Source organism: Corvus moneduloides, chromosome 9 (assembly GCF_009650955.1).
Source record: "Corvus moneduloides isolate bCorMon1 chromosome 9, bCorMon1.pri, whole genome shotgun sequence".
NCBI classification, from domain to species: Eukaryota; Metazoa; Chordata; class Aves; order Passeriformes; family Corvidae; genus Corvus; species Corvus moneduloides.
Genome location: NC_045484.1, coordinates 31,192,126 through 31,219,710, shown reverse-complemented (window position 1 = coordinate 31,219,710; position 27,585 = coordinate 31,192,126). Strand labels below are relative to the sequence as shown.

Here is a 27,585-nt window from a genome sequence, read left to right as displayed (position 1 = left end):
ATTCCATGATTATGGTACCACATTATGGAAAACCCCTCCAGGCTCACACCCACCTGCAACACCTCAGGCAGACCCAGGGGAGCTGAGGGATCAAGGTCAGGGTGACTCCTGATCCCATGGTTATCACTGCACTGATAACTCTGTTTGTGTTCCAGGAGGACCTGCCACTCCAGCTGCTATCTGGGAGCTGTGGAGCACCTCTCCAAGATTCCTGAGCTGTCAGAAATCCTGGGATTTGGTCCCACCACTTCATATCAGGACAGAGTTTCTGCTCCCTCCCTCCCTCCCCCCCCGCAGCCGAAGTTCAGCCTCTGCAGCTCCAGTGCAAGGGCCAGGCCTGAGTTTGGAGCCATCCCTGTGAACAACCACGAATTCCCACACGTCTCCATGGTGCAATCCCAGTTTCCATGTGCCCAGAACGTGCTCCCGAGCCCCATTCCCAGCCCTCAGCACAGAGCACAGCCCTCCCCTCTGCACCCCAGAAGCAGCAGTGGCCGATGTCCCCCACTGTCCATGGGGATGGAGGGCACCGGCTCCTCTCCTGAACTTGGGGGACAGCATGGAAGCTGAAGGCCATCCATGGAGTCCTGGAATGGTTTGGAAGGGAGCCTGAAAGCTCATCTAATCCAACCCCTGCCATGGGCCCGACACCTTCCCCCAGGCCAGGGTGAAGATCCAGGTAAAAATTTCCTTTTGGGTGATGGAACAGAGGAGGGAGAAGCTCCAAAGAAGCCCAAAAACTTATTCCAGAGGAAAGAAATCCCTGAAGAAATTTCAGCCAGGAATGAATGAGTCTCACCCACGATGTGGGCTCTGAACAGCAACCAGGAGCTGCATTAGCAGGTCAGGATTAGCAAGGCTCAGTCTGACTCAAGCTAGGCCAGCACAGGGTGAAGAACTGATTTTGTTTCCACCTGGGCACAGGTGAGGTGAGTTTTTATGGGGTAACTTTATCCCTTCCTTCCTTCCTAAATCCATCCCCTGACAAGGCTCCCTTTGAGCTGCACAGCTTCCATTACCTGCAACTTCCCTGCCTGATCCGACAGCTCTGATCTGTCCCAGGCCCCATCCCTGCCAACCTCCCCTGCTGGGATTTCGGGGCTGCTCAGTGTTTATTTCAGTTCCTAGAGCTAAAATTATTTCTGTTCTCTTGCAACCACAGAAATGCAGTTCTCCTTTGTTCTCCTTTCTCCAAAGGAAGCGCTTTTTTCCTTCATTCCCTCAGCTGTCCGTAACTCATCCCCATGGTCTCTTCTCTTCCCTTCATTTGTAACTCTGGTAAATTAATTAACACTTCCCACCCAATATTCCTCTTTCTTAGCTTATTGGGGCTCCTCCTCAGAAGGAACTTCCCAAACCAAACCAACAACTGCCCCTGCAAAACATCAAGGGGAAGCCGTGGGAAAAATTCCAAGATGGGTTGGGTTAGATTGGATGTTAGGAAGAAATGTTGGGAAGGAATTGTTCCCTGGGAGGGTGGGCAGGCCCTGGCTGCCCCTGGATCCCTGGCAGTGTCCAAGGCCAGGCTGGAGCAGCCTGGGATAGTGGAAGGTGTCCCTGCCCATGGCAGGGATGGAATGAGATGATCTCCAACCCAACCCATTCCAGGATTCCAGGATGACTTTAATCCAGGCCCTGCATTCTCTAAACGTTTCCCTTCCCGTTCTCTTGTCCCTGGAAGTCCACACGAGGCTTTCCCTCAGGAGCAGGATGTACTCTGGAGAACCCAACCCAGCCCCGTCCCTCCCCAGCAGCATTCCAAGGCTCAGAGCCTGGATATTTTTATTCCTACCTACAAATATCGAGCTGTAGGTTCATCCCAGGGTGAAACGATTGTCAGCCCTAATGAGACCACAGAGAATGGATTCTGTGTAAAACCAGAGTATCTGTGCAGAGGTGAGATCCCAGAATGCAGGATTTGAATGTCTAAAATATAAAATTATCTCCCTATTCTCACAGATTCCATAGATTATCCACACTGGAAGACCACAGGGATCACACCACCCAAAGACTCCAGCCCTGAACTCCACCAGCAGATCTTCACCTACAAAACGATGTTTTGGTGCTCTCTCCCAACCCCAACCTGGGAAATGCCTCTGGAATTTCCCTGTCCTCTCCCTCTCGTGCTGCCCTGGCCGGAGCAGAGGCAGCAGCAGCTGCTCCATCTGCTCATTACAATGCAACAGGGGCTGCCAACAGCCTGGAGAAGGTGCCGAGGTGGCACCACGGAATTGCTCCAGGGAAAGGACATTTTGGGGACTCATTAATTTTTAAAGGAAAACTGAGACTCATAAACACCTGAGAAGGAAAATAAACCAGGACAACAGGAAGTTTCCCATCCTTTCCCCACCCTGTCCCCACAGTCCCCCTTTGGAGGCGTCGCGAGGGCGCCTCAGATCAAACTCTGAGCAGGGAAGATCGGAGAAGAAAATATTCAGCAACCCCATAGCTCCAGGAACCCCCTTATCCATGCTCCCGTCCAGCAGCTGCTTTCCAGCCAGGAAAAATCCTGATTTCCAAGCTTTTGTGCCCACCAGAACTGCTGCGATCCGGACAAACCCATGGCATACTCACCAAATCCACGAATGGCGGCGGTTGGGTAAAATATTAATATTTAACATCTTCCCGGCTGATCCTTCCCTTCTATCATCCGAGAAGAGTCAGGACACGTCCTGCTTATCCCAAACTTGTGTCTCTCTGAAGTTGCCTCAGTGGCACGCAGATGTTTCCAGGAGTTTTTATTCTTTGGGATTACATGGCAACTCCCATTGCAGGTGGATGTCACTTTCTAGAGGAGGAACCAAAGAGTGGGGGTGCCTGTGGAGCAGCCTCTATGGACTCCCAAATTTCTTCATTTCTAGCAGGAGAAAGAGAAAATGAATCTATTTCTGGCACCCCCCTGACGGCAGTTTCCTGCTCTCATTTGTATAATCCCTTCCAGTGATCCTGAGACACGGGGGGAAAGGCTTTTCCAAGCTGCAGCAACATGCCCTTTTTCCTGTTTCTCCTTTCCAGGTCACATCCCTCCTTCCTTCAGAGCCGAAAGTTTTGTGACGCTGCAGAAACTCCGCTGGCGGGTCCCTCCCGCGGAGCATCCACAGGGATGAGATTCCCGGGGTGCAGCAGGGATGCGGCTCCAGCTGCGGGGTTACAGGCAGCCGGGAGCGGGGCTTGGTGGGAAAAGGCCTGGATTTTCCATCCCGCCAAAGCGGGAGCGGCAGGAAAGCGCTGCCAGAGCTGCCAGCTCCCTGCCAGGGGTCACTGCGAGCGGCGAGCCGAGTGCCCTGCGCTCCTGCTGTCACTCCCGCCGTCCCTCCTGTCACCCGGCAGCGGGGCTGTGCCTCCGCACGGGCTCCCAGCCCTGCCCATCCCTGCCCGGCTCCAGGTGCCGTGCCTGCGGGAAAATCCCGGGAGCAGGGACCAGCCGCAGCCTCGCCCCGCGCAGCGCCGGCGGATTCGCGGCTCTGTCTGCATGAAATGGAATTTTACAAGATTTACAGGATCCGAATCCCGCCGCTCCACATCAAACCCGCCGCGGCTCCCTGGTGCATGGAGACGTCAGGGGTGGGTGGGAATGGGGCTGCATCCGCCCGGGAGCGGCTCCCGAAATTCCGGCCCCCCCCCCCCCCCCACTCCCCCCCCGCGCCCCCGCCGGAGCCGGGAGGGGACCCCGGGACAAAGGCAGGGCTGGGAGAGCCGAGGATGGAGGGATGGAGGAGAAGGAGAGCGTTCCAGCGGCGCCGGGCGGTGGATCTGGCAGGGAGCTGCCCACGCCGCCCTGCCCCGCCCGCACCTTGCGGGGCTGACAAAGGGACGCCGATGGGGCCGCGCGGGCGCGGCGCTTCCGCAGCCCGGGGAGCGCAAAGTTCAGCGGCACCGAACGCGCCGCGGGCACAGCAACGTTCTCCCTTCGCCGCGTTTGGCTTTGCCCCTGAAGTCTCCAGGCGTTTCACCTTGACAACCAAGGGAAGGGATTTTATCCATCAGCTGGAATCGGAGGTGTCGAGAAACGGGCATAGAGGGGAATTTTATAGGTGATGCATCTGTGTAGGTGACGGATAAATGGCATTTTACAGGTGATGTGTGAGCGGGATTTCTATAGGTGATGAGTAAATTCCATCAGCCATCAGTGATCCGTAACATTCCCTATTCCCCAGGAAGGGGTGCCAAAGCAGCAGGAGGGGACAGCAGGGGACAGGAGGGGACAGAGCAGGGGTCAATCTCAGAGGATCCACAATCCAAGCCCCGCTCCCTGCAGGTAACTCCGAGCAGGAAAGGAGGAATGAGGAGCTGTTTAAGCAACTAAGATGCCAAATCCAATTTAAAAATACAGGGAAGGGGGAGAGAGACAGTGTCATTCCATCCCCACTCAGACTCCCAGGCTGCTCCGACGCACTCAAAGCTGAGGAAAGGCTCTTCCTGACTGGAAAAATGGTGTGGTTCTCTCCTCTAACTGGGAGATGAGACATAAATCTATATTTTCCTATTCATTATTCATTTCTATTCATTATTATTCATTTCTATTCATATTTTTCTATTGATAATATTTATAAATATATAAAATATTTATTAAAATAGGGGCAAACTAAAGGTATAAGGAAAAGGTCAGGATGGAGTATGGATAATCCACGCTCCGAAAGTTTGCATCTCTCCTTGGCCTTGCTGCATCTCCAGTCTGGTTTGGCAGGAGCCAGTGTTACTCTCAGTGGTGAAGAATTTTGTGGAGACCGTGGAATTCTGCATCTTATCCATGGAAAAGGTGCCAAACATCCATGGATGGAGGTAAATACAGAGATACACAGATGTATCCAAATCATGGAATGGTTTGGGATGGAAGGGACCTTAAACCCATCCCATTCCATGGACAGGGACACCTCCCACTGTCCCAGGCTGCTCCAAGCCCCAATGTCCAGCCTGGCCTTGGGCACTGCCAGGGATCCAGGGGCAGCCACAGCTGCTCTGGGAATTCTATTCCAGCCCCTCCCCACCCTCCCAGGGAACAATTCCTTCCCAATCTGCCATCCAGCCCTGCCCTCTGGCACTGGGAAGCCATTCCCTGGGTCCTGTCCCTGCAGGCCTTGGAAAACCCCACCCTGAGGAACGAACATCTGCCACATTGGCCACCAACATTCTCCTCATTGTTCTCGGAAAAAAAGCCCAAATTAATTCCCTGCTAATTCTGGAGCAGACAATTCCACGAGCTGTTGGTTTTTCCTACCCCACCACGCTGAGTTTGTGCATTTTCCCTCCCCATTCCCATTTTTTCTGGCGTCTCCCTTCACAATCCAGCCTTTCCCTGCATCCAGCATCCTGAATTTGACGTGGCTAATTGCAGGGAGCGTGGCAGTAATCACAGGGTGGCTGGCTGGGAACGATAATAATCATTCCCTGGGATTTTTCTCCTGTAGTTTCTTAGACAGTTCAATAATTATCCCGAGTGCAAACGCAGGAATTGCAGGATCAACAGGACAGAAATGGATAAAACTCCCAGGGCTGGGATCAGAACCCCCCGGGCCTCCCTCCCTGCCACTCCCACGCGCTTCCCAAATCCCCAAATTGTCCATTTGGATCCGAAGGCGCATCTCCAGATCCCATCTGTTGATTAAGCCGCCTTCGCAAGCTGCGCTAACGAGGAGCCCTCCTCCCACCGGGCCAGCCCGGCAGCCCCAGCACTGATGCTCCTCCAGGGAAACTTCAGACATTGCCTGAAAACTCGCACAAAACCGGAAAACCAGCCCGGAACGGGGTTTTTTCCCACATCTTTCAGCAAAGTTACATAAGGCAGCCCCTGCTCTGCTGCTGCCTTGAAACTCTCCAGGCCCTCAGCGCTCGGGCATCTTTACTCCCTCCATCAGCAGCAGGATCCTGTGGAGGCTCAGGAATGCTCCCTGTCCTCCCAGCAGCCTGGGAAGCAGCACTGGATATTTTGGGACTTTCGAGATAAACCAGAAGCAGAGAATATAAAACCAGGTGTGTATTCAGTGCTCTGTCCTCCCTGAGGAAAGACCTGCACTAATGGAAGATGGGGCTTTCACCCCAGATAAATAAATCCCACATTTGTTTTGGGCGATGTTTCTCTTCCTCCTCGTTGCTAATTACGGAATGATCGGGAGAACACAACCAGCCCGGCTGACACCGAACACCACCCCAAAGGAACTTCCCCCACGCTGCTCCTGGCGTTTTACTCTCTGTTCCCTAGGGCAGCATCGACCCTTTCCCAAATATCGGAATTCCTGGGTTTTTGCCCCATGCCAGTGGCACTCTGGGAGCACAAAGCCATTGATAGGTGTGGGGAGGCAGCGATTGCTGGGGCTTCTGAGCAGCTTTTCATTCATCCCTCCTTGCTGGCCACGCTGATTGAGGATGATGAAATCCTGATTTGCAATTCTAATTCCCTTCTTTTTCCTGAACAGGCTGCCCAAGAGCTCCAGGAATATTATTTTGCCAACCCTACAATAAACACCCCCACTCTCCACGACATCCTGAAAAACACACTCATTCCAGCTCACAGAACACAGACCCACTCACGGTAATTCGCTCACAAACTCTGATTCTCAGAATCGATTTTTTCCAGAAATTTTGGAATTCTATCCACAGATCAATGAGCTGTACCTGCTGTAGGGTGGCTTGAAACCTGCAGGAGATTTGGTGTGCTGGGTGCTGAATCATTAAATCCTGGAATCCTGGAATGGTTTGGGTGGGAAGGGAACCTAAATTCCCATCCCATGCCATGGGCAGGGAAATCTTCCACAATCCCAGCCCTGTCCAACCTGGCCTTGGGCACTGCCAGGGATCCAGGGGCAGCCCCAGCTGCTCTGGGCACCCTGTGCCAGGGCCTGCCCACCCTCCCAGGGAACAATTCCTTCCCAATATCCCATCCAGCCCTGCCCTCTGGCACTGGGAAGCCATTCCCTGGGTCCTGTCCCTCCATGCCTTGTCCCCAGTCCCTCTGCAGCTCTCCTGGAGCCCCTTCAGGCCCTGCCAGGGGCTCGGAGCTCTCCCTGGAGCCTTCTCCTCTCCAGGTGAGCACCCCCAGCTCTCCCAGCCTGGCTCCAGAGCAGAGGGGCTCCAGCCCTGCAGCAGCTCCGGGGCCTCCTTTGGACTCTCTCCAGAAGGTTGTTCTCGCTTTATGGAGCTCTGGATAAAAACAGGCAGGAGGTGGCACAAGCACTTGATGTTCTCCAAAAATGGGATCCCTAAAAGTCATTTTTCAGCAGGAATTTGCAGTTTCTGGAGCGCTGCTCCTGACCCAGCCCTGATCTGCGCTCCACAAATCCGACCCCAAAGTGCCCCCAGGACCCTTCATCTTCCCAAAGCCAACACATCCCCAGCATCTTTCTCACCAACATTTCCCTTCCCCTCTTCCCACAAATAAAATGCCGTTTTCTGGCGGGTAACGCTCTATCCAAGGAACTCAGCGTGGAAGAGGAGGCATTTCCAAGCAGACTGAAGGTTCACCCAGAGGGGCCAAACTGAGAGACAGAGCCACCAGACTGGGGGGGGAGTGGGACACAGGCAGGAAAAGCTGTACCAGGAGCAGAGGGAATGAAAGCATGGAAAGAGAAGAAGGAAAATCATCCCTGCAAAGTTCCTGAAAATTTTCCAACCAAATGACTCAACAGCGGCAGCTGCTTTGAGCAAAGGGGTCTGGGAGTCGCTGAGCTGGCAATTAATGAATGTTTGGATCTATTTTCCATCAACACCAGCTCTGCTGACATCCTTACGGCGCACACTGACGGGAGCACGGCAAACCCGGCAGCTGGGAATGAGCAGCGCGCGCTCCCGGCAGATTCCCAGGTTCCCATCTGGATCAGATCCTGACCTCCCGTTTTATTGCATCTTTTATGCTCCACTTTGGCTCCTTCCAGCCTCTGGAGCTGCCACAGGTTGTGGAGAAGCTGCTGCAGGGATGTGGGGTCCCAGCATGGAAGTGATTCCTGGAAAACCCGGCCCCCTCCACCTGACAGGAGCAGAAACCACCACAGACCTGGGGCCTGAAATGAAATTCCTTTGATGCTCCACATCTTTGGAGCGCAGATATTCCCTCAGCGAGAGGAGCAGCAGTGCTGCCTGTTCTCTGCGTGAAACTAAATGAAGCAACAGGGAAAAGTGCTGGAATTCATGGAATCATTGAGGTTGGAAAAGCCCTTCAAGGTCATCGAGCCCAAGTTGTGCCCCATCCCCCCCTTGTCTCCAGCCCTTCCTGGGACACCTCCAGGGATGGGCACTCCAAACCTCCCTGGGCAGTTCCAAGGCCTGAGCTCCCTTTCCATGCAGAAATTCCTGCTGATGTCCACCCTGAGCCTGCCCAGCCCAGCCTGAGGCTGTTCCCTCTCCTCCTGTCCCTGTTCCCTGCCAGCAGAGCCCGACCCCCCCGGCTGCCCCCTCCTGTCAGGGACTTGTGCAGAGCCACAAGGTCCCCCCTGAGCCTCCTTTGCTCCAGCTGCAAATTCCCTGTGGATCAGGATCCCTGTGGGATGATCAGGGATGAGCCATCTCTCCCATCCGGCATCCTGAGGCTTCCCAAGCTCTCCAAGCCCTGATTCTGGGTCCCCCTCCACCAGGGAAACCATCTGGAAAAGCAGCTCCTGGAATTCTCTTTCCTCTTCCCACTCCCACCTGCAGGCCCGAAGGGAAGCAGAGCCCCTGGATGTTTCTGGATGAGTAAGGAACCCCCACGAACAGCCCTGGGCTCTGACAAGGCGTTTCCAGCCCGGAGCATCCAAAGCTGGGCTTGGATTCAGGTCCCAGCACAAAGATCCGGATCTCCAGCCAGGGCACAAGGAGCAGGATGGGGGGGGGAAGGCCCTGAGCATCCCCAAACATTCCTGGTTTCCCTGCACCTCCTCCACAGCGCTGAGTTATACGGGAATAAAATCACTGCCTCTGGAATAGGTCATAATATTGTGATTATAGCCCTCCACAGTTTTTTTCTCCCTGTCTCCAAGCTCTCTCCAGAGCTTTCCCATCTCCTGGAGCGAGGCAAGGCTGGATTTTCACACATTTTGTGTTAAAACAAGCAGCTGACAATTTGGGTTTTGTGCCAGGACCGGGGAGAGCAGCGCTCTGCTCCGGCTCTCTGATTGCTCCTTCCTGCTCTGTCCCACCACGTTCGCTCCCACCGGAGCTCCCTCCTCGGAGCACAAACCCATCCGCACGGAAATGTTTTCCAACACTTCCCGTTCCCTCGGATTTTGTGGTGGGGAGGAAGGTCCAGAGCAGACAGGGGAATTTAATCCCGTTTTCCAGAGGTTACTCCTTATCACTTAAACCTCCACAGCCGCCTCGGCCATGGTGATCCCAGGGGAATCCCAGGAGGAGAAGATCCCAAGGCTTTGCAAACGGCCCCAGCAGCTCCTGAAGGCTGCCTGGTGCCGCCACTGTCCCGTCCCTACAGCATCCAAAGAAAAGCTGGGAACACGAGGACAGAGGGAAGGGTCCTACTTCCAGTCCTAAGGACGAAGCTCTTCATCCTCCTTTAGCAAACACTCCAAGCCCTGATCTTCTCTCTAAGATGGCTCCTAAGCCCTGAAAAGTTGGGAATCTTCTGTTTCCCAAAGCCTTTCTGACAACTGAAGAAGTGAAAATACTGGAAAACCAACCAACGCTGGGATTTAGTTCCATACATCCTTCGGATGATGAGGGTGGATGAGGTTGGAATGTGTCCCTGCCCAAGGAATGAGATCAACTCTGAGATCCCTCCCAACCCAAACCAGTCTGGAATTCTGGGATCATTTCCCTGACACACTGAAGCTCCCCTCTCAATTCTACCTTAAATTTCTGCCACAAAATGAACTTCTCTTGACAGCAGTTATTTTTCCATGGAAAATAATTCCCATTCCAACCCCCAGCAGCTCATTAATATTCATTTCTCCGTGCTCTCAGCCAAGCCAGGAGATTCTGGCACGCTGGGAACTGTGAACGTTCACAACAGCACTAATTTTTAAATAATTTGGGAAGAGTGGATGTGCCAGAACATTTCCCAGGCTTAGCTGCACACAGTTAAGCTGAGCTTTGTTATGCAGAGCCCGGTACAGAAAAGCAGAGCCTTGGAGCTGTTCCATTGGGAATAGAAGTGGATATTCCTTCAAATTCCACCTGTTCTCCGAGGAGGTTCAGCAATAAACTTCCAAGCCACAAAGGAATGGCTTTGGGAAGTCCCTCTGCAGCTCTCCTGGAGCCCCTTTGGATCTGCTGAGGAAGGGCTGCTCCCAGAGCAGTTTCCAGGGAGAGGTTCAAGTCCTTTGAGGGATTTAATCCTGATTCCCAGAATATTCCACATGGTGAATGTATGAATTTAACTGCAATTCCTTAGCACTTACATTCCTTCTCCTCTAAATACCCCTAGCTCGGAACAGGGAGAAGAGAGACTCTTCCCAAAGTTTTCCCAAAAAACCCCTCCACTCACACAAAAACCTTTGGACTTTGGCATCTGGACTCTTTCCAAGGTGTTTGCCCATTCCTGTGATTTTCACACTGGTTTTTATTGCTCCTATTTCCCTGATTTTCATAGGAATGGGGATGGCATTGGGAAGCCTCTCCCCTTGGCACTGCTCTGCCAAAGGCACAGTCCTGTACCCCTGACAGCTGCAACACAGAAAAACCACCATTCCCAAAATCCTGGAATCCTGGGATGGTTTGTGTTGGGAGGGAGCTTAAAGCTCATCCTGTTTCAACACTCACACCTCCCACTGTCCCAGGCTGCTCCCAGCCCCAGTGTCCAGCCTGGCCTTGGGCACTGCCAGGGATCCAGGGGCAGCCCCAGCTGCTCTGGGAATTCCATCCCAGCCCCTCCCCACCCTCCCAGGGAACAATTCCTTCCCAAAATCCCATCCAGCCCTGCCCTCTGGCACTGGGAAGCCATTCCCTGTGTCCTCTCACCACGCAGAAGTGTAAAACCACTCTGACTTCCTTTCTGTACTCTGGAATTTACTCTTCCATGTGAAAGCAGAGCTGGAATCCATCCCAGGGGTGTCATTCCAGCTGTAAACGATGCTCCTGCAGCCCCACATCTCCCAAGAGCCCTCGGAGCACCAAGCGACCCCACGGGCCGGGATTGGGATGGGGCCACCACCCTTTCCATGCAATCCCAACAGCAGCTGGAGACAACCACGCCCAGTTCCCGGGAAATCCCCAGTTCCTGGGGATGCAGGTGCTGTTCGAGAGGTGATGCCACCTCCCAGGCCTCCCCTCTCCCGGGAGCCCGGCGATGGCGTTTTCCTGCAGGAGCCATCGGATGCACGGCGAGCGCAGAGCATTTGTTTCCTTGGAAACAAAACCCTTCCAACCTCCAGCGCACACAATCCTCGGGAAAAGAAAACTCTGTAATTAAAGCCAAGGCCTGGCTATTTTTAGCCCCCGAGATGTGAAATCCCAACTGTTTTATTAGGAATGGAACCCAAGGAAAACACACTTAGCTCAATTATTGGAGGAGGGAATTTTTTGTATCCACCCAAACAATGAACCCACGGAATTGTGCTACGGAAAAGAATTGCTTGGCCCTTTGAAAATACGAAAGAAATTGGGAGATTTGGATTTTAGGACCCTCTGCAGCAGGGTTAAAAGAAAAACTTGAGGTGACAAACCTGAAACAACCAGGAGGGAAAATCGATTCATTCCCTGGAGCTTGGGCTTGATCCCGGAGCTCTTTTCCAGCCCTAATGATTCTGGGATAATGGAATTAGATCAAGGAATTGGAGAGTTCAACTGAAAATACGTTGGCCAATCCTTTTGTGCTGATGATTCCTTGCTGGTTTTCCTGGAGAAAACCTCTGTAACACTGCAGTTAAAGAGATGCCAATGGAATTCTACTCAAAAACCACCTGGAAAGATCAATTTAGACGAATTCACTCTGGAATTTACAAGAATTCACCCTGAAATTTAAAAGAATTCACCCTTTGTGGAGTAGCAATTTTCTCCTAAGAAAGTACCCAAAGTCAGGGAATTGTTTCTTCCACAAATCTGTAATTTTGGATCATTCTCCAGCTCCACCGTTGGGTTGGATCCTTGGGTACTTTTATAAATTCCAGGGTATTTTTGCTGTGCTCTGAGCAGATCATCAAACATTTCTGTTCAGTTGCACTGCTGGGCTGCTCGGGGAAATCAAACATTAAAAACGACTTTATCAAATTAAAAACGAGCAGAAAAACAACAGTTCCAAAATCCCAACTTCGTGTTTTACACAGCAAAAAAAACCAAACCCAGGAGTGAAATCCTTCCACAGCCCTGAAGTTTGATTTGTTCTCTGGAGATTCTTCCCTCGGATTTGGATGGATTTTCCTTTTCCTTGTATAAATGTTTGGAAATGAGGAAGATTTATCCTCTGCCCATCACGGCTTTGGAGTAAACATCGCATTTTAGGAGGTTTTTTCCACCATAAATCAAGGAATTTTCAATCAAAGGAAGCATCCCGACACTTTTGAGTTGAAGCAGTTGAGGTGAAGCAAAGGGCAGGGAATTTCAAGGCTTTTATGGGTAAAGATTATTGTGCTGAATGTTGAAAATGAGCTGAAATTTCTTGTTAAAACTGAGTTTTAATCTCTTCATCACCAAAGAAATGCCCCGGGAACCATCGCAGCCACTGAGAGGAGCCAAATCTGGAATGACCATTTGGAAATAGAAAACTCGACGGAAATTCGGAATTTTTTGGGGGGTCTGAACTGTCCTTTTGAAGGAAATTATTGGGTTCTGACTGCAGCAAAAGCCCTCAAATAATTCACAGAAAACCAGAAGCAGATCTTGGGTGGGCAACTCACGGGAGGAAAAAAGGGAATGTTCATTCATGGAAATCAGGGGAGGGAAGAGGAGAAAAAGGGATTTCAGGCTAAATTTCACCTCGTGCCATCCACAAAAAATTGAGTCAGCAAGGAGAGACTCCACGGGTGGGATTTGGATGTGTCCCCCCCACATTATCCCAACCAGCAGCAATTTTTATTCCTGTTGAGCAGGAATGAGTTTTTCTCCTATTTAGGACAATATTTTAGCAGCTTTTGGGGCAGAAAAACCCCGTTAGGGCTCTTCCAACTGAAACCATCCCAGGAGTTTATAACCTTATGATTACGGGGACAAGAAGATGATGAGAATCCCCTTGAAGATCCTACTGGAAAAGTTATGGAATCTACTGTTCCTGGAAGTTCTGGATGATTGAAACTGCCACAAGATCCAAGAAAATCAGAGAGCCTGGACAGAAATCTGCTCATTGCTCTGATCTTCTCAATCCCACAGAGTTTGGCCTTTTAAAGACCAGGATTTGGGGTTGCAAATCCCAAATGTACCAGGTTTTGTGCCTTGCGGACTGAAGCAAATCCCTGCAAGCCAAGAATTCCTGGTTTTTCTATTGAAGTCGATTTGAGGAGGAGAAATCCTCTCCCTTCTTCATCCAGTTGTGTTTTCCCTTAAAAGGAAGGGACTCAGACACTGCACAAACCCCAAAATCCCAGAATTCCTCAGCTTTTTGGGAATTATTTTTTGGGGGGGGGGATCTCCCTGCTTGAAGCAAGACAATCCCAAATATCCAGGTGTGACCCCACAGGTGTCACCCCCCTCATTCCTGCCATTCCCAGCCAGCCGAAACCCCAATTATCACAGCAGGATGGGATTTATTGGTGCTTCCCCCCAAAGAGCAGCTTGGATATGGGATTTTCCCTATTTTCTGAAAGGACGGGCACAACACAGCAATCCTGGGATGGTTTCTGTCCCCTAAAGGAGAGAATTCCCAGCTGACCCAGGACATTTCTCTGCCTGCCCAAGGAATGCTTCATTAAGATCCAGCTCTGCTCCCACTGCTCCCAGGGAAAAGATCCCATTATTCCAAGTGGGGCTGGATCCTGATTCCATCCCCGTGCATCCCTCTCCTCCTGACCACGGTGCTGCTCCCTGCCAGAGCCCCTCCAGCTGCCGAGCAGGAAACCTGCCCTGCTTCTCATGGAACTCCAGAGCTGCTGGGTGTTGTGAAGGATGGGATGCAGAGCTGCTGGAATGCCTGCCATTCCCACAGTCCTCAGGGAATTGTAGGATCTGCTGTGCCACAGATGGATGACAAGGAAGGCTGGAGTCACATGAAGCCATGGATATGCAGGGAAGGGAAATGTGGATCCCTGGGAGCACAGAACCAGGATCAGTTTGTCTCAATTCCACCACTGGAGCTGATTCCTGTCTAAATATCGGGAAAAATCCCTCCCCCTGAGGGTGCTGGGCACTGGAACAGCTCCCCAGGGAACGGGCACATTCCCAAACCTGCCAGAGCTCCAGGAGAGTTTGGACAACGCTCTCAGGGATGCACAGGGGGGGTGGATTTTGGGATTGTCCCATGGCCAGGAGTTGGATCAATGATCCTTGTGGATCCTTGCAAGAATATTCCCTGATTCCACCATTCTTGCACATATTCCACATGGATACCACCCAAATTTTCCAGAGGCTCCCCCAAAACCTCCAAGGTGAAGCTCTGACAACCTCTGAGGATTTGCCACTCCAAGGGGGGCCAGACTCAGCTGCAAGGTTATTCCTGAATTTAGGAGAACAAAAACTTGGCCTGAGCCTGATTTTTTCCCAAGTTCTCCACAGGAGGAGCACACCTGGAAAACCTCAGTCTCCTATATTGGTGTGTTTCGACTGGAAAATCGGGAAAACGCAGTTTTTAGGCCCGGGAATGTTTATTTTTTTGGGATTTGGAGAGCAACTGGGAATTGTTTTGTCTGGAAATGGTCCCGAATGAATAAAATCAGAATCAAACGAGTGGGAATCAGAATCCAATGAAGGAAATCAGAACCAAACAAATGGGATGTGATTCCATAGGAAACAGTCACCGCTGGATTAATAAGCTGCTAATTGGACACAGCAGGAATTCCACCCAGGGGGTTCCAGTGGCACTAACGAGGCTGGGGGGGGGTAATTAATTAATTAATTAATCTCCCTGCAGCCCCTCCCTGCCATTGCAGATGTCCATGAATAATTCAGCTGGTTGGACAAATCTGCCTTTATATGGATTTTAGTCCCAGTTTTCATGAGGAATTTTCTCCTCCCCATGTGGGAAATGGAAATGTGGGATTTGTTCGATTCGTCGGGATTTCAGCTCCTCTGTTCCCATTTTCAACTCTCTCCTTATCTGAGGGAAGCTAATTAATCCAACTACCTTTGGCTCCAATGAAATCCTGTTGGAATATCAGGGAATCTTGGAATGGTTTGGCTTGGAAGGACCTTAAAGCTCCATTCCCAGCCCAGGGACACTTCCACCATCCCAGGCTGCTCCAGCCTGGCCCTGGACACTGCCAGGGATTCCGGCAGCTTCTCTGGGAATTCCATCCCAGGGCCTCCCCACCCTCCCAGCCAGCAATTCCTTCCCAATATCCCATTTAATCCTTCAGTTTAAAGCCTATCCCTGGAAATCTGCCTCAGGAAGGCTAAAAATTAGGGACTGATCTCTCAGGAGCAGTTGGAGACCTGGCCAAAGGCAACTGCTGGGATAAACTCCTGGTTTCCTAAAAAATAATCCCACTGGATCACTGGATCCGTGTCTCCCAGCCAGCACTGGGGCAATGAAACACTGGCTAATAAATTCTGCTTTTCCCAGTTAATTCCAAGCCCGACTTCCCCACCCACATCCCTGGAATCCAGCTCTCCCTGCACCAGAGACAGGACTCACTGACAGCGCCGGCGTTGCTAATTGCCCCAGCAGCTCGTTAGGGAGTTAATGAGGAATCCCACCCAGCGAAACGCTGTCACTTCCAATTCCAATGTCCACAATATCCATCCGTGACACATAACATGTGCCAGGAATGTCCCAAATATTCCCGAGAACAGCTCCTGAAATGGATGGAAATCCAGGAAACTCAATTCCAAGAAACTGATTCCCATAAATCTGCAACTCCTCTTGCCCAGGAATGTTCACCTGCCTCACCTCCTATTCCTGCATCCATCTGGAACCTCTGGACAAAATTCCCACCCCAGTATTATGGGATCCATGCATTTGGCTTCTCCAGCCTGGCAGCCACTCCCAGGATCCCATGGAATCTGCCAATTCCCAACGTTTGGGATGAGTTGCTGCACTTTAAACAGGAATTTTCAGTTAAATCTAAACCAAACCTTCAGTCAAACCCAATAATAAACCACAACCTCTCCTGGATTTCGGTGGTGACAATTTCATGGCATTCAATGGATGTTTTATATTGATTTAAATCACTATTTTCTATTCATTTGAAACAATATTTTATACTGATTTAAATCACTATTTTCTATTAATTTAAATCAATATCTTATATTCATTTAAATCAACATCTTATATTCATTTAAATCAGTATTTTCTATTCATTTAAATCAGTATTTTCTATTCATTTAAATCAATATCTTATATTCATTTAAATCAGTATTTTCTGTTCATTCAATATCTTATATTCATTTAAATCAGTATTTTCTATTCATTTAAATCAGTATTTTCTATTCATTTAAATCAATCTCTTATATTCATTTAAATCAGTATTTTCTATTCATTTAATTCTTTCAAACCATGAAATTCAAGATAACATTATGGAAACCACACGCAAGGAAAGCATTGAAACAACTCCTAAAGCCCAAACCCTGCTCTTCTATCCCAAAGTAATTTATAAATAATTTAATGGGAACTGGGAAGTGGGAGGTAAATCCAGAACCAAACAACACTTCAATAAATTTGACATATGAATATTTATATATTGATATATTGATTTTATATATTCTGGGAAAGAACAAATATTCAATTCCAAGAACTGACATCTAAAATCAATTTAGAGCCTCTTCCAATCCAATCCCAAAATCCAAAAATCCCCTCACTGGCAACTCAGATAACAGGATGAAAACCAAATTCCTGGCTTTTTTGGGGGATTCCAGGTGGATTTGCTCCTGCTTCCAGAGGAACCTGCTGCATTTGGGAGGCACCAGCTCCGTGTGGGAGGCAGCAAATGGAATTGTGACGCTTCTGTGCAAACAGGACACAAAGGAATTGAAGAAACAGCAGCGATGGATGAAGTGCAGGAGCTTTCTTTTCCCGGTATTTTTCCAAGAGGGGATCGGTTCCCAGCGGAATAAAGCTCTCCTGGATGGCATTTTTAATTTGGGAAGATCCTCTAAATAATTACAGCCTCTTCCAAGGAGTGGGGATTCTGTATCCCATTAACTTGGGGGAGAACAGGAGGAATATTTTCTCCAGCTTTTTACGTGGAAATGAGAACAGGTGGGATCTACCGGGCTTTGAGGTGGCAGGAGAGTGGGATGAGCTATCCCATAACCCAGGGATTCTCCAGAACACCGTGGAGGAAGGAAACGCCAGGATAGCATGGAAATAATCCAATTTTCGCCTCGTTTTTACCAAGATTCCCTCCAAAAATCCCACATTTGTCAGGCACCCAAGTGAAACACTTGGAACATGGAATAATGTGGATGCAGCAGAGTATTCCACCTGCTTCATCCCCCTCTTCTCCTCTGTTTTTCCCTCCTCTTTCCACACTGGTGCTGTAGGAAGATGGTCCTGGAGGGCTTTTCCAGCCTCAGTGATTCTGGGATTCTGGAATTCACAGACAGCATCCTGAATTTTTCCAGACATTCCTTCCAAACGAACCCAAAATAACCCCTCAGCTTCCAGGGAAGCAGCAGCTGGGACAGCTGGAGATTAAAGGGTTTGCTTGGTGTTTCAAACATGGAATTCCAGCTGGGCTTCCTGCAGCACAGGGCTGTGGGAAAGGGCTGGAATTCCAGTGGATTGACCCCATGGAATGATGTGGAAGCAAGTCAGAGTTTGCTCTGCACCTCGCAGGGATATTTAATCATCTCTTTCCATAAAAGATGGAAGAGTTTCAGCTGGAGATTAAAGACGTCACCGAAGACCTCAATAATTAAAAAAAAAACCCTTTCTTTTCCACCTGACATTTCTGATCCTGGAATTCTGCTGAGCCTGATGAGGGACACATTCTCTTCTCCAAGAGAAAATGGGTTATTCCTCTGGATATTGGAATATTCACCTCAGAGTTTTCAGAACAAACAGGAACGGCTGGGCTTTATAAAAATGGGATTTGCTGGGGCCGCCGTGACAAAGCCACCGCTGCTGTCCCTGATTTGATTCAGAGAACACCAAAATGAGATTGATAACACGGAGAGAGCCTGGAATGACAGCTCAGCTCCAAAGCCTCGCCTCGTTCCCATGCTTCCACAGATCCCGAGGGCAGAGCAGGCGGAAAAGAGCCCCCTCCACCAGGAGCAGGGATCCCACGGGCACTGCTCCAGAATTCCAGCTTTTTGGAGCTTCCCAGGGCCTGAAGGGGCTCCAGGAGAGCTGCAGAGGGACTGGGGACAAGGCATGGAGAGACAGGACCCAGGGAATGGCTTCCCAGTGCCAGAGGGCAGGGATGGATGGGATCTTGGGAAGGAATTGTGCCCTGGGAGGGTGGGGAGGCCCTGGAATGGAACTCCCAGAGCAGCTGTGGCTGCCCCTGGATCCCTGGCAGTGCCCAAGGCCAGGCTGGAGCAGCCTGGGACAGTGGAAGGTGTCCCTGCCCATGGATGGGATGAGCTTTAAGGTCCTTCCCAATCCAAACCAGTCTGGGATGGAAAATCTGATTTTCCTGAGATGGAAAATCTCCAACTGCCAGAGCAGAATCTGAGAAGAAACTTCCCAAAGCCACCAAGAATTCCATAAAAATTGGGAACACTGGGCAGGAAACTCTGCCTAAATTGGGGATAAATTCATGGACTGAACAGGCTCCTTCCCAACCAGCTCCTGCTTGCCCAGGGCAATGTCTGTGATCAAAGCACAAATTCCCAGCTGGAGATTTCCCAGCTCTTCCCCTTCTTGGGGCAGAGGTTCAGCTCTGGGAGCGGAAGGAAACCAACACACCCCCCTGGGCCCACAAGAGGCAGCACCAGGGAGCAGTGGGAACGTCCCGAATTCCAAGGCTGATCCCTTCCCCGACTCAGCGAACTCATCAGCCCAAATCCAGCCCGTATCCCAGCACAGGAAACCTTCTGCGTCCTCCCCATATCCATTTGTTTGCTCTTCTCCAGGAAAAAGGATGTGAAACGGGAATGTTTTGACTCGTTATGACTTTCCCAGGCATCTCCAAGTCCTTCACTCCAGGTCTCCACCACAAATCCCAATTTTCCCTGCAGATCTGCAGGGACAAACTCCAGCCCCACTTCAGCAGCTCTGCTTCCTGCTGCCAACTCGGGGCTGAGCTGGGAATTTGGGAAGCAAATCCCTGGGCCAGTGGCAGGTTGCAGCTTTAAATCCCTGCCCTGTCCCCTCCACCCAGCCTGCTCCATCTCCTCTGATCCCCATTTTCTGCCAGCCCACACACTCGCGGATCTTCCCGCTCCCGGTTTTCATCTGCTCCGTCATGCTCAGCTTTTCCTGGATCCTGTCACTACCCCCTTCCTCTTGCTCCAGCAGATCTGCTGTGTAACGTAATTCCCATTTTCCCCTCAATTCCAAAATTCAGCACGGAGTATTCCTGCTTTTATCTGAGGTTGGATGGGGCTTGGAGTAACCTGGGATAGATAATGGGAAGGTGTCCCTGCCCCTGGGATCATCTTCAAGGTCCTTCCCAACCCAAAGCACTCCAGGATTCTGGCATTCCAAAGCAGGGATTGACTCCATAAATCCAAGTACAAACAGAAACAACTGGAATCAAAGTCACAAACCCCAGACATTCCTGACACCACCAAAAAAGGCAAAAAAAGATCTAAAAACCCCTTTGTTTTGTCTCCACAGCCGGACTATTTCCTGCTGAAAAGGAGGAGTTTGCACATTCCTGTTTATGGATTCTGGCAGGGAAATTCCCAAAGCCCCAGCAAGGTCTCCCCCTCAATTTGCATGGAAAAAGGCTTAAAAAGAGTAAAAAAGAATTACATTTAGTCTGAAAAACCTGCAATTGTTTTACAGCTGCCAAAACAATCCCAATCCTTCCCAATGCCATTTTTCCTGCCTACATGGAATTATTTTCCTTCAGACTGACGAGTTTTGCCTTCAATTAGCAGGGAATTTAATTGATGGAATGTTTAATGTGGGATCGAGGTACTTATTTATATCACACTAAATATTTATCAGCTCTGGTGCTGCTGAAGGGAACCAGAGCACCCAGACAGAGCACAGAAAGCAAAGGGTTTGGGGATAAAGCAGGAAAAAGATTGGATTTGCTGGGAATAATTGAGATCTAAACGTAAGGAATGATGCAGAGCAGGGCGGGGAAGTGAGGTCAGCTCCAAACCTCCGACTCCAAAAGGGGAATTATGAAAATCTCCCCGGAGTCCGGTGCAAAAAATGGATAAAAAGCCGTAAAAGCAAAAATCAACTTCTCAGTATTTAGCTAAATACAAAAAATCCATTCCCAGGCCATATTTTCCAGGGGAATTCCTGGTTTTCCAATGGAGAGGGACTCATTTAGTCCGAGGGAGCAGCGCTCCTTTGTGGGGTACATCTGGCTCAGGTTAAGGTGGTGAAGCTGAGCCCAGCTTAGAGCGGGCTCCTAAAACCATTCTTCAGAAATCCTGATGTGGGGAAATCCCAATCCCAGGGATGGGATCCCAGGAGGTCACTGGGCCAGGAAAATGAGGATTTAGGGATGGTTTGTACTGGAGAGCTTTGCCTGGGACCTGGGAACAGATTCAAGGCTGAGTCCCTAAATGTCACCCAGCTTGGTTTGATCCTCCCAAAAATCCCTTGGAAACTGGAAAGAAATAGGGGAAGGTAAATTCTGCTGGATCCGGGATTCTGGAATGAGAAATCCACCAGCAGGACATGTTCAAAGCCATGTCCCACATGGGGATTACTGAGCAGCCAAACCTATCCCAGAATGCGGGAAGTTGGGAATCCAGCGGGTGGCGAGGACCCAGGCAGGAGGAATATTCCCTATATCCTCATGTTTGGGCATTCCCAGCATCCCTTCCCTTCCTGACACCCCTGGATGCCAACCAAGCCCAAGCAAAATGGGAAAACAACCCCAAACTCCACCTCCTTTCCAGTCTCTCTGCTAAAACTCGGGAAAACTTGGCCACGCCATTGCTGTCATCCACATCCATGGTTTTTTCGGAGCTCTCTGGAGGCACAGGAAAGATCCAGACCTGGCTCAAGGACATGGAATTCCAAGCCCTGATAGGACACACAACCCCATCCACCCCTGACGTGCAACTTAAACAAAATTCTTCCATTTCCCAGGCTTTAATAATTCATTCCTGTCTGCTGGATTAAATAAACCTCTTCCCACGGCTTTGGACCTGGAAATCCCACCAGGAAGAAAATTAACTCTGCCCCAGCCAAACCCAGAGTATTTCATTCCCGTTTTCCAGCCTGGCTTTCTCCTCCTTTCCAAAGAACTTCCCTAAATTGGTTTGTGTGGCCAGGGCAGGGGTGGAATTCCCATTCCTGGAGGGATTTAAAATCCCTGTGGATGTGGCACTTGGGGACATGAGGCAGGGCTGGCCTTGGCAGGGGTGGTTCAGCTCCATGATCTTGGAATTTTTTTCCAACCTTAGTGCTCTATAATTCTGTTTTTTATGGAATTCTTTCATGCAAAGCCCCCCCCCACCTTATTCCCCAAAATGCAGGTTTTTTAGCGATATTCCCTCTGGGAAAAGGCTCCTTCCGGCACCAGGAAGATCCCTAACCACTGGAATTCTGCACTATTTCCCAGAGAAATCCAGGAGAATCAGGTTTGGAACACATTTATCCCTTTGTTTTCCAGAAGTGAGATTCCACCTCTTGCCTCCCAATCCTTTAATGTCAAAACTTGTTGCAATTCCAGGAAAAAAGGAGGAGGTGGAGGGATTCAGGTTGGGAAGAGCAGACCCAGATCCCAGGATTTACTGCCAGAAGGTGAACACAATTCCACCCACAGCTCATCCATCCTGGAATCAAAATCCAGGAATTGACCTGGCTTGGAATGATCCCCATCACCAGGAGAAGGTGAATTAAATATTCCAGGAATAAGGGAGCTGGTTTGGATCCAGAGATCTGGATAGAAACTTCCCAAATTAAGTTTATCTGGATGAATCTCCTAAAAAATAACCACTGGAAGAGACACTGGAGGGAGAAAATTGTTTGGAATTCATTAAAAAAAACCGAATTAAATTAAAGATTTGGGTTGAATACGTTAAAAAAAAAGGAAACAAAGCCAAAGATTCAGATGGGAATTCACAGGGCAGGATTTAATCAGGATTTCCCTTGGCTCCAGCATCCCAGCACTTCCAATAAAGCAGTGCTGCCTGATGATTCCCAGAATTTCCATGGAAATGGAAAACACAGTTTGATTATTATAATATAAAATAAGATATTTTCAAATAAAAATTTAAGATCATTTAGTGGTGCTTGGAGATCTTTTCCAACCTTAATAATTCCATGATTTTATGACCTAATGATGCTGGTTTCCTCACAGAGCTTCTTTCCCAGAAAACAGAGAGTGGTGTCCATAAAATTCATGAAATCAAAAGCTAATTAACACTTCATATTGATTCCTTTAATTCCTAAAGGTTGGACTCAGCGATCCTAAAGGTCTTTTCCAGCCTAATTGATTCCGGGATTTAGGATGGCTGGATTCTTTTATTGGGATTATTTTTTAATCCCTAAAATTTGGAGAGTTTTTCAAAGTCTAAGGGATGCAATCCAGGAGCAAGACAGGGAAAATCCAACGGCAGAAAGGATGTGTTGTGCTTAATTAATACTTAATAATAATTAATAATTATAATAATAGCAACAACTTGGGGAAAAGCCTTATCCAGAAAATCAGAACATTCAGGAGATTTCTTTATCCCTTTGCATTTGCCTCTTTTCCCAATTTTCAGCTTGCCATGAAACGCCAGTGATTCCCATCCACGCGCCACGTGGAATTCCTCAGGAGAAGGAATACACATCGGATACATGTTTTCCTTCTGAAAATCTCCACTTCTCCCCCTGGAGAGGGCATCAATATTACATGGAGCCATGGAATTCCTAACGCTGCACAAACAGCTGGGAAAACAAATTCCAGCAGAAACGATGGCAAGAAACATCCCAAACCCAACTTGCACTGCTGAAAGCAGCGATGTGTGAAAAATTCCCAATGGAACTGAGCAGGGACAGCTCTGGGAGCAACAGCACAGGGAGGACCTGGAGCTGCTGGAGAGAGTCCAGAGGAGCCCCAGAGCTGCTGCAGGGCTGGAGCCCCTCTGCTCTGGAGCCAGGCTGGCAGAGCTGGGGGTGCTCACCTGGAGAGGAGAAGGCTCCAGGGAGAGCTCCGAGCCCCTGGCAGGGCCTGAAGGGGCTCCAGGAGAGCTGCAGAGGGACTGGGGACAAGGCATGGAGGGACAGGACACAGGGAATGGCTTCCCACTGCCAGAGGGCAGGGATGGATGGGAGATTGGGAAGGAATTGTTCCCTGGGAGGGTGGGCAGGCCCTGGCACAGGGTGCCCAGAGCAGCTGGGGCTGCCCCTGGATCCCTGGCAGTGCCCAAGGCCAGGCTGGACATTGGGGCTGGGAGCAGCCTGGGACAGTGGGAGGTGTCCCTGCCATGGAACTGGAGGAGCTTTAAGGTCCTTCCCAACCCAAACCATCCCATGATTCCATGATGCCATGTTGGAAGGAACTTCCAAGCCCATCTTGTTCCAGACTCATCCATAAGGATTTGGATGTTCCAAGGGTTTCCTCTGGGCTGTTTATTCCGCTGGATTTCTAAATCCATTTAAAAGCTCCTGTAAAGTATCCACTGGTACCAAACCATCCAGGGAAAGGCTTGGAATGATTTCCAGGCTGGCAGTGAGGATGAGCTATTTTCAAATTTTGGGACTTTTCAACCAGAGATGTTGTGGAGTCTCTGGATCCCTGGCAGTGTCCAAGGCCAGGCTGGACAGGGCTTGGAGCAGCCTGGGACAGTGGAAGGTGTCCGGGGTTTAAGTCCCAACCCAAAACACTCCAGGATTCTCTGATTCAAAGTCTGAGCATCCAAACCATTCCTGAAACAACGAAGAATCCCTTCTCCCATCATTTGTCTGGAGGAATTCCTGAAGTGCCTAAAACATCCCCAGCAACCGAAGCCGTGCAGGTTCTGAGGTGAGCAATAAAATATTGAAATCAGAAGAATTCAAGTCCAACCTCAGCTCTTCCCAAACCAAATCCAACCGGAGGAGCTGAACTCCCTGTGCCACCCGGAGCTGTCCCAGGTTGGGGATTCCTTTATCAATCCATTAAAATCCTACAAAATGCTACATTCCACAAGGAAAAGACCAATTTTGGACCTGTTTTCCCTGACAGTTAATGATCCAATTCAGCTCCTTTTCAGCCTGAAAAATGCCGTGCAAATGATGCAAATCCTTTATTTTTTTTTAGGAAAATCCTGTTCCAGACTTTTCCTTGCGATATAGGAATGGTATTAAAACAGATTATCAATTACACAAACAAATGTAATTAAAACCACAAATTATTTTCAACTGGACCAGAAACTTGCTCCAAGGAAAGCCACAATCATGCTTTTCTTAAGGAATAGAAAGCTCGAAATGTCCGTGTTTCCATGGAGACAACCTCTATCCTTTCATGCTTCCTAATCTATCCTGGGCAATCAATACTTTATGGTAATTGTTTCCATGGAAATTGCAACCAGAATAATCCTCTTTTTCCAAGGAAAAGCAACAAGAAAACAACTTGGGGAAGGCAGAGTGGGTCTGCAGCAGCGACAGCAGAACGAGCGCCGGGGTCTTGAGGATAAGAGTTCAAAATTTGGGTTTAATTAACCCAGTTCAACAGTTTTGGGGAATTTTCAAAGGGAATGTGAGGATGAGGATGGAAAGCTGGGTTTTCCCAGCACTGGGATCAATCCTGTGCTTCCAGGCCCAGGAAGAACCACGCAGGGGTGGAGCGGGACAGGAACGAGGTGGTGCCAGTCCAGAACATCAGGGACAAAAGGAATGTCACAATCATAAAATCATGGAATCTCCTGAGCTGGAAGGGATCCACAGGGATCATCGATCCAACTGCTGGCCCTGCACAGCCACCCCAACAATCCCTGTGCCTGTTTTCCAAATGCTCCTGGAGCTGTGACCATTCCCTGGGGATCTGTTCGGTGCCCCACCACCCCCTTTCCCCAATATCCACCCTAAACTTTCCCTGGCACAGTTCCAGCCATTCCCTGGATCCTGTCCCTGGTCACGGAGAGGAAGGATTGGCACCTGCCCTTCCATTCCTCCTCAACCAACCAGAGCTGGGGAAAGCAGGCTTTATTGCCACCCTGAGGCTGTATGCAAGCTGCTCATCCCGAGGATGTGCAGGAATGTGGGTATCCCCCACGGAGCACCAGAGGGAACAGCCCCGAGCCCATTAGCTCAGTCATTAACTTTCAGAAACGGTAATTAAAGGCTCATTAGCATTCAACTAAAATCATAAAATAAAATGAGAATGCAAAGTTCACTCTTCACATGAAATTCCAGCCCCAGTCGACCATGGAAAACTTCCAACACAACCTCAAAAAATTCCATGTGCAGGAAAATCCTTTCTTGGGTTTAAATTTATGCCAAGAGACCTCCCTGCCAAAGCTTTTCCACACTTTGGGAAAAGGTAACTCCAGGTCAAACAAATGCCATCAAAATTAGCAATTAGCACCTGGATCAAGAGGGAATTACCCAGAATACTTCAGGGAAATCCTCCCCCTGAATTAGGAGCATTTGAGCAATCTTGGATGGTTTTCCATGAGAACCAAGGAGGGCAGCAGGATGGGAATTCATTATGTTGATGATGGACTTGATTCTGGGAGATTAAAAAGCATTCCAGGAGTGCTGATCCCATGGCAGCTCCCAAAAATCCTCTGCCAGGAAAAGGCAGCAGGTCAAGAACTCCAGGATCCTTCCCCAGCTGTTGTAAATGCTCCCATTTGTTCTCCAGGTAAAATATCCAGAAAAATGGAATGTGGCGCTCCCTGCTCTAGCATGGACTCCTGGAATGGGTTGGATTGGGAAGGACCTTAAAGCTCATTCCATGCCACCCCTGTTCCATGGGCAGGGACACCTCCCACTGTGCCAGGCTGCTCCCAGCCCCAATGTCCAGCTTGGCCTTGGACACTGCCAGGGATCCAGGGGCAGCCCCAGCTGCTCTGGGCACCCTCTGCCAGGGCCTGCCCACCCTCCCAGGGAACAATTCCTTCCCAATATCCCATCCAGCCCTGCCCTCTGGCACTGGGAAGCCATTCCCTGGGTCCTGGCCCTCCAGGCCTTGTCCCCAGTCCCTCTGCAGCTCTCCTGGAGCCCCTTCAGGCCCTGCCAGGGGCTCGGAGCTCTCCCTGGAGCCTTCTCCTCTCCAGCCCAGAGGTTTAATCCTGGTGGCATCACTGGTGACAGAGAGGGTGCCAGCAGCTCTCAGCCCTCACACAACATTCACGTCCCCTCAGAACCACCACCTGTGACAGCTCCCAGCCTGGCTGACTCTGATGGAATCCCACTGGAATAAATCCAATCCTACACCTGGATGAGCCAAAGGAGCCCTGGTGCCACGTCCCAAGGACACCTCTGACCCCGTGTGTCCCACAGGGCTCCAGCTGCTCCGCCTTTTCCATCAGCTGGGAACGCTGATGGATGTTTTAAATCACCAACTAATCCATAGAAATGCAAAAAAAAGGGAAAGTTCCAGGGGAAAACGGCAGGAGGGACACCAAAGGAGAATTGCTCTGTACCAGCAGCTCACCTGCTTGCCAAGGAAGCTCCCAAGGAAGCCCTGAGGCCACGGAGCTGCCAAGTCCGATCCATCAGAGCCGGCTGGGAGTGCTGACCCCCCTGAACCCTGCCTGGATGTGCAGAACACAACATTCCAGAAAAAACACGGGCACAGGGAGAACTGGGAGCCATTTCTGGGACGGAATTCATGCAGATTTTATGAGCCCTTCCCTGAGACGGCCTAAAAACGGCACAGGGTTTGTTTTCCCAATTGCTCCCGTGACTGAGGGATGTTTTTCCCAAACAGCTGCATCCTGGCTGTGCATGTGTTTGTCATTCCAGGATTTTAGATCCATATTTATATATTTATATGTATTTTTTATAGCTACATAGAAGAAAGTAGCACCTAGTTATTATCCTATATTCTCCCAGACTTCTCTGGGAAGAAACTCAAGGAAATCACAATCCCATGGCTGGCAATTAGGAAGCTTTCCATAAACGTAAGAAATTTGGGAAAAACACTAAACACTATATCAAGTCAATAAAAGCATGGATTTCACATTTAGGATGAAAAGATAAATCTGTATTTTGTGAGTGGTTCGGGATGGAAAAGGAGCTGAAATCCCATCCCATTCCACGTCCTGCCATGGACAGGGATACCCCCCACTATCCCAGGTTGCTCCAAGTCCCATCCATCCTTGAACACTTCCCAAATACATTTATTATTTGAATAATTTATTGAAAAGCTCTTTCCCAAAGCCATTTAAATCCTCTAAGAGAACAAAACATTGAATTTTAGCTCTTTTAGTGCCTATGGATCAGAATCCTTAAAAATACAGGTCTGGAAGAGGATAAGCAGATAAAAAGCACCACTGGAATTCTGTGGCAACATCACTGTGGTATTCCCTAAGCCTGGAATGGATACTCCATGAATCCTTAAAATCTAAATTAAAATGAAC

General features: G+C 49.6%; 1 protein-coding gene across 6 annotated transcripts in view; it reads right to left on the bottom strand.

The window, feature by feature from the left end:
* The window catches only part of PDE4B (phosphodiesterase 4B), a 174,720-nt gene that overhangs the window by 83,811 nt on the left and 63,324 nt on the right, over positions 1-27,585 (bottom strand). Inside the window, exon 1 of one of the 6 annotated variants that reach the window (XM_032117504.1) lies at positions 2,575-3,506. The exons of the other annotated variants lie outside the window; for them this stretch is intronic. Coding sequence (XP_031973395.1) covers positions 2,575-2,621 — 47 coding nt within the window. The 5' untranslated portion in view covers positions 2,622-3,506. Of the gene's footprint in view, positions 1-2,574; positions 3,507-27,585 lie in introns of those variants that run through there. 6 annotated transcript variants of the gene reach the window in all.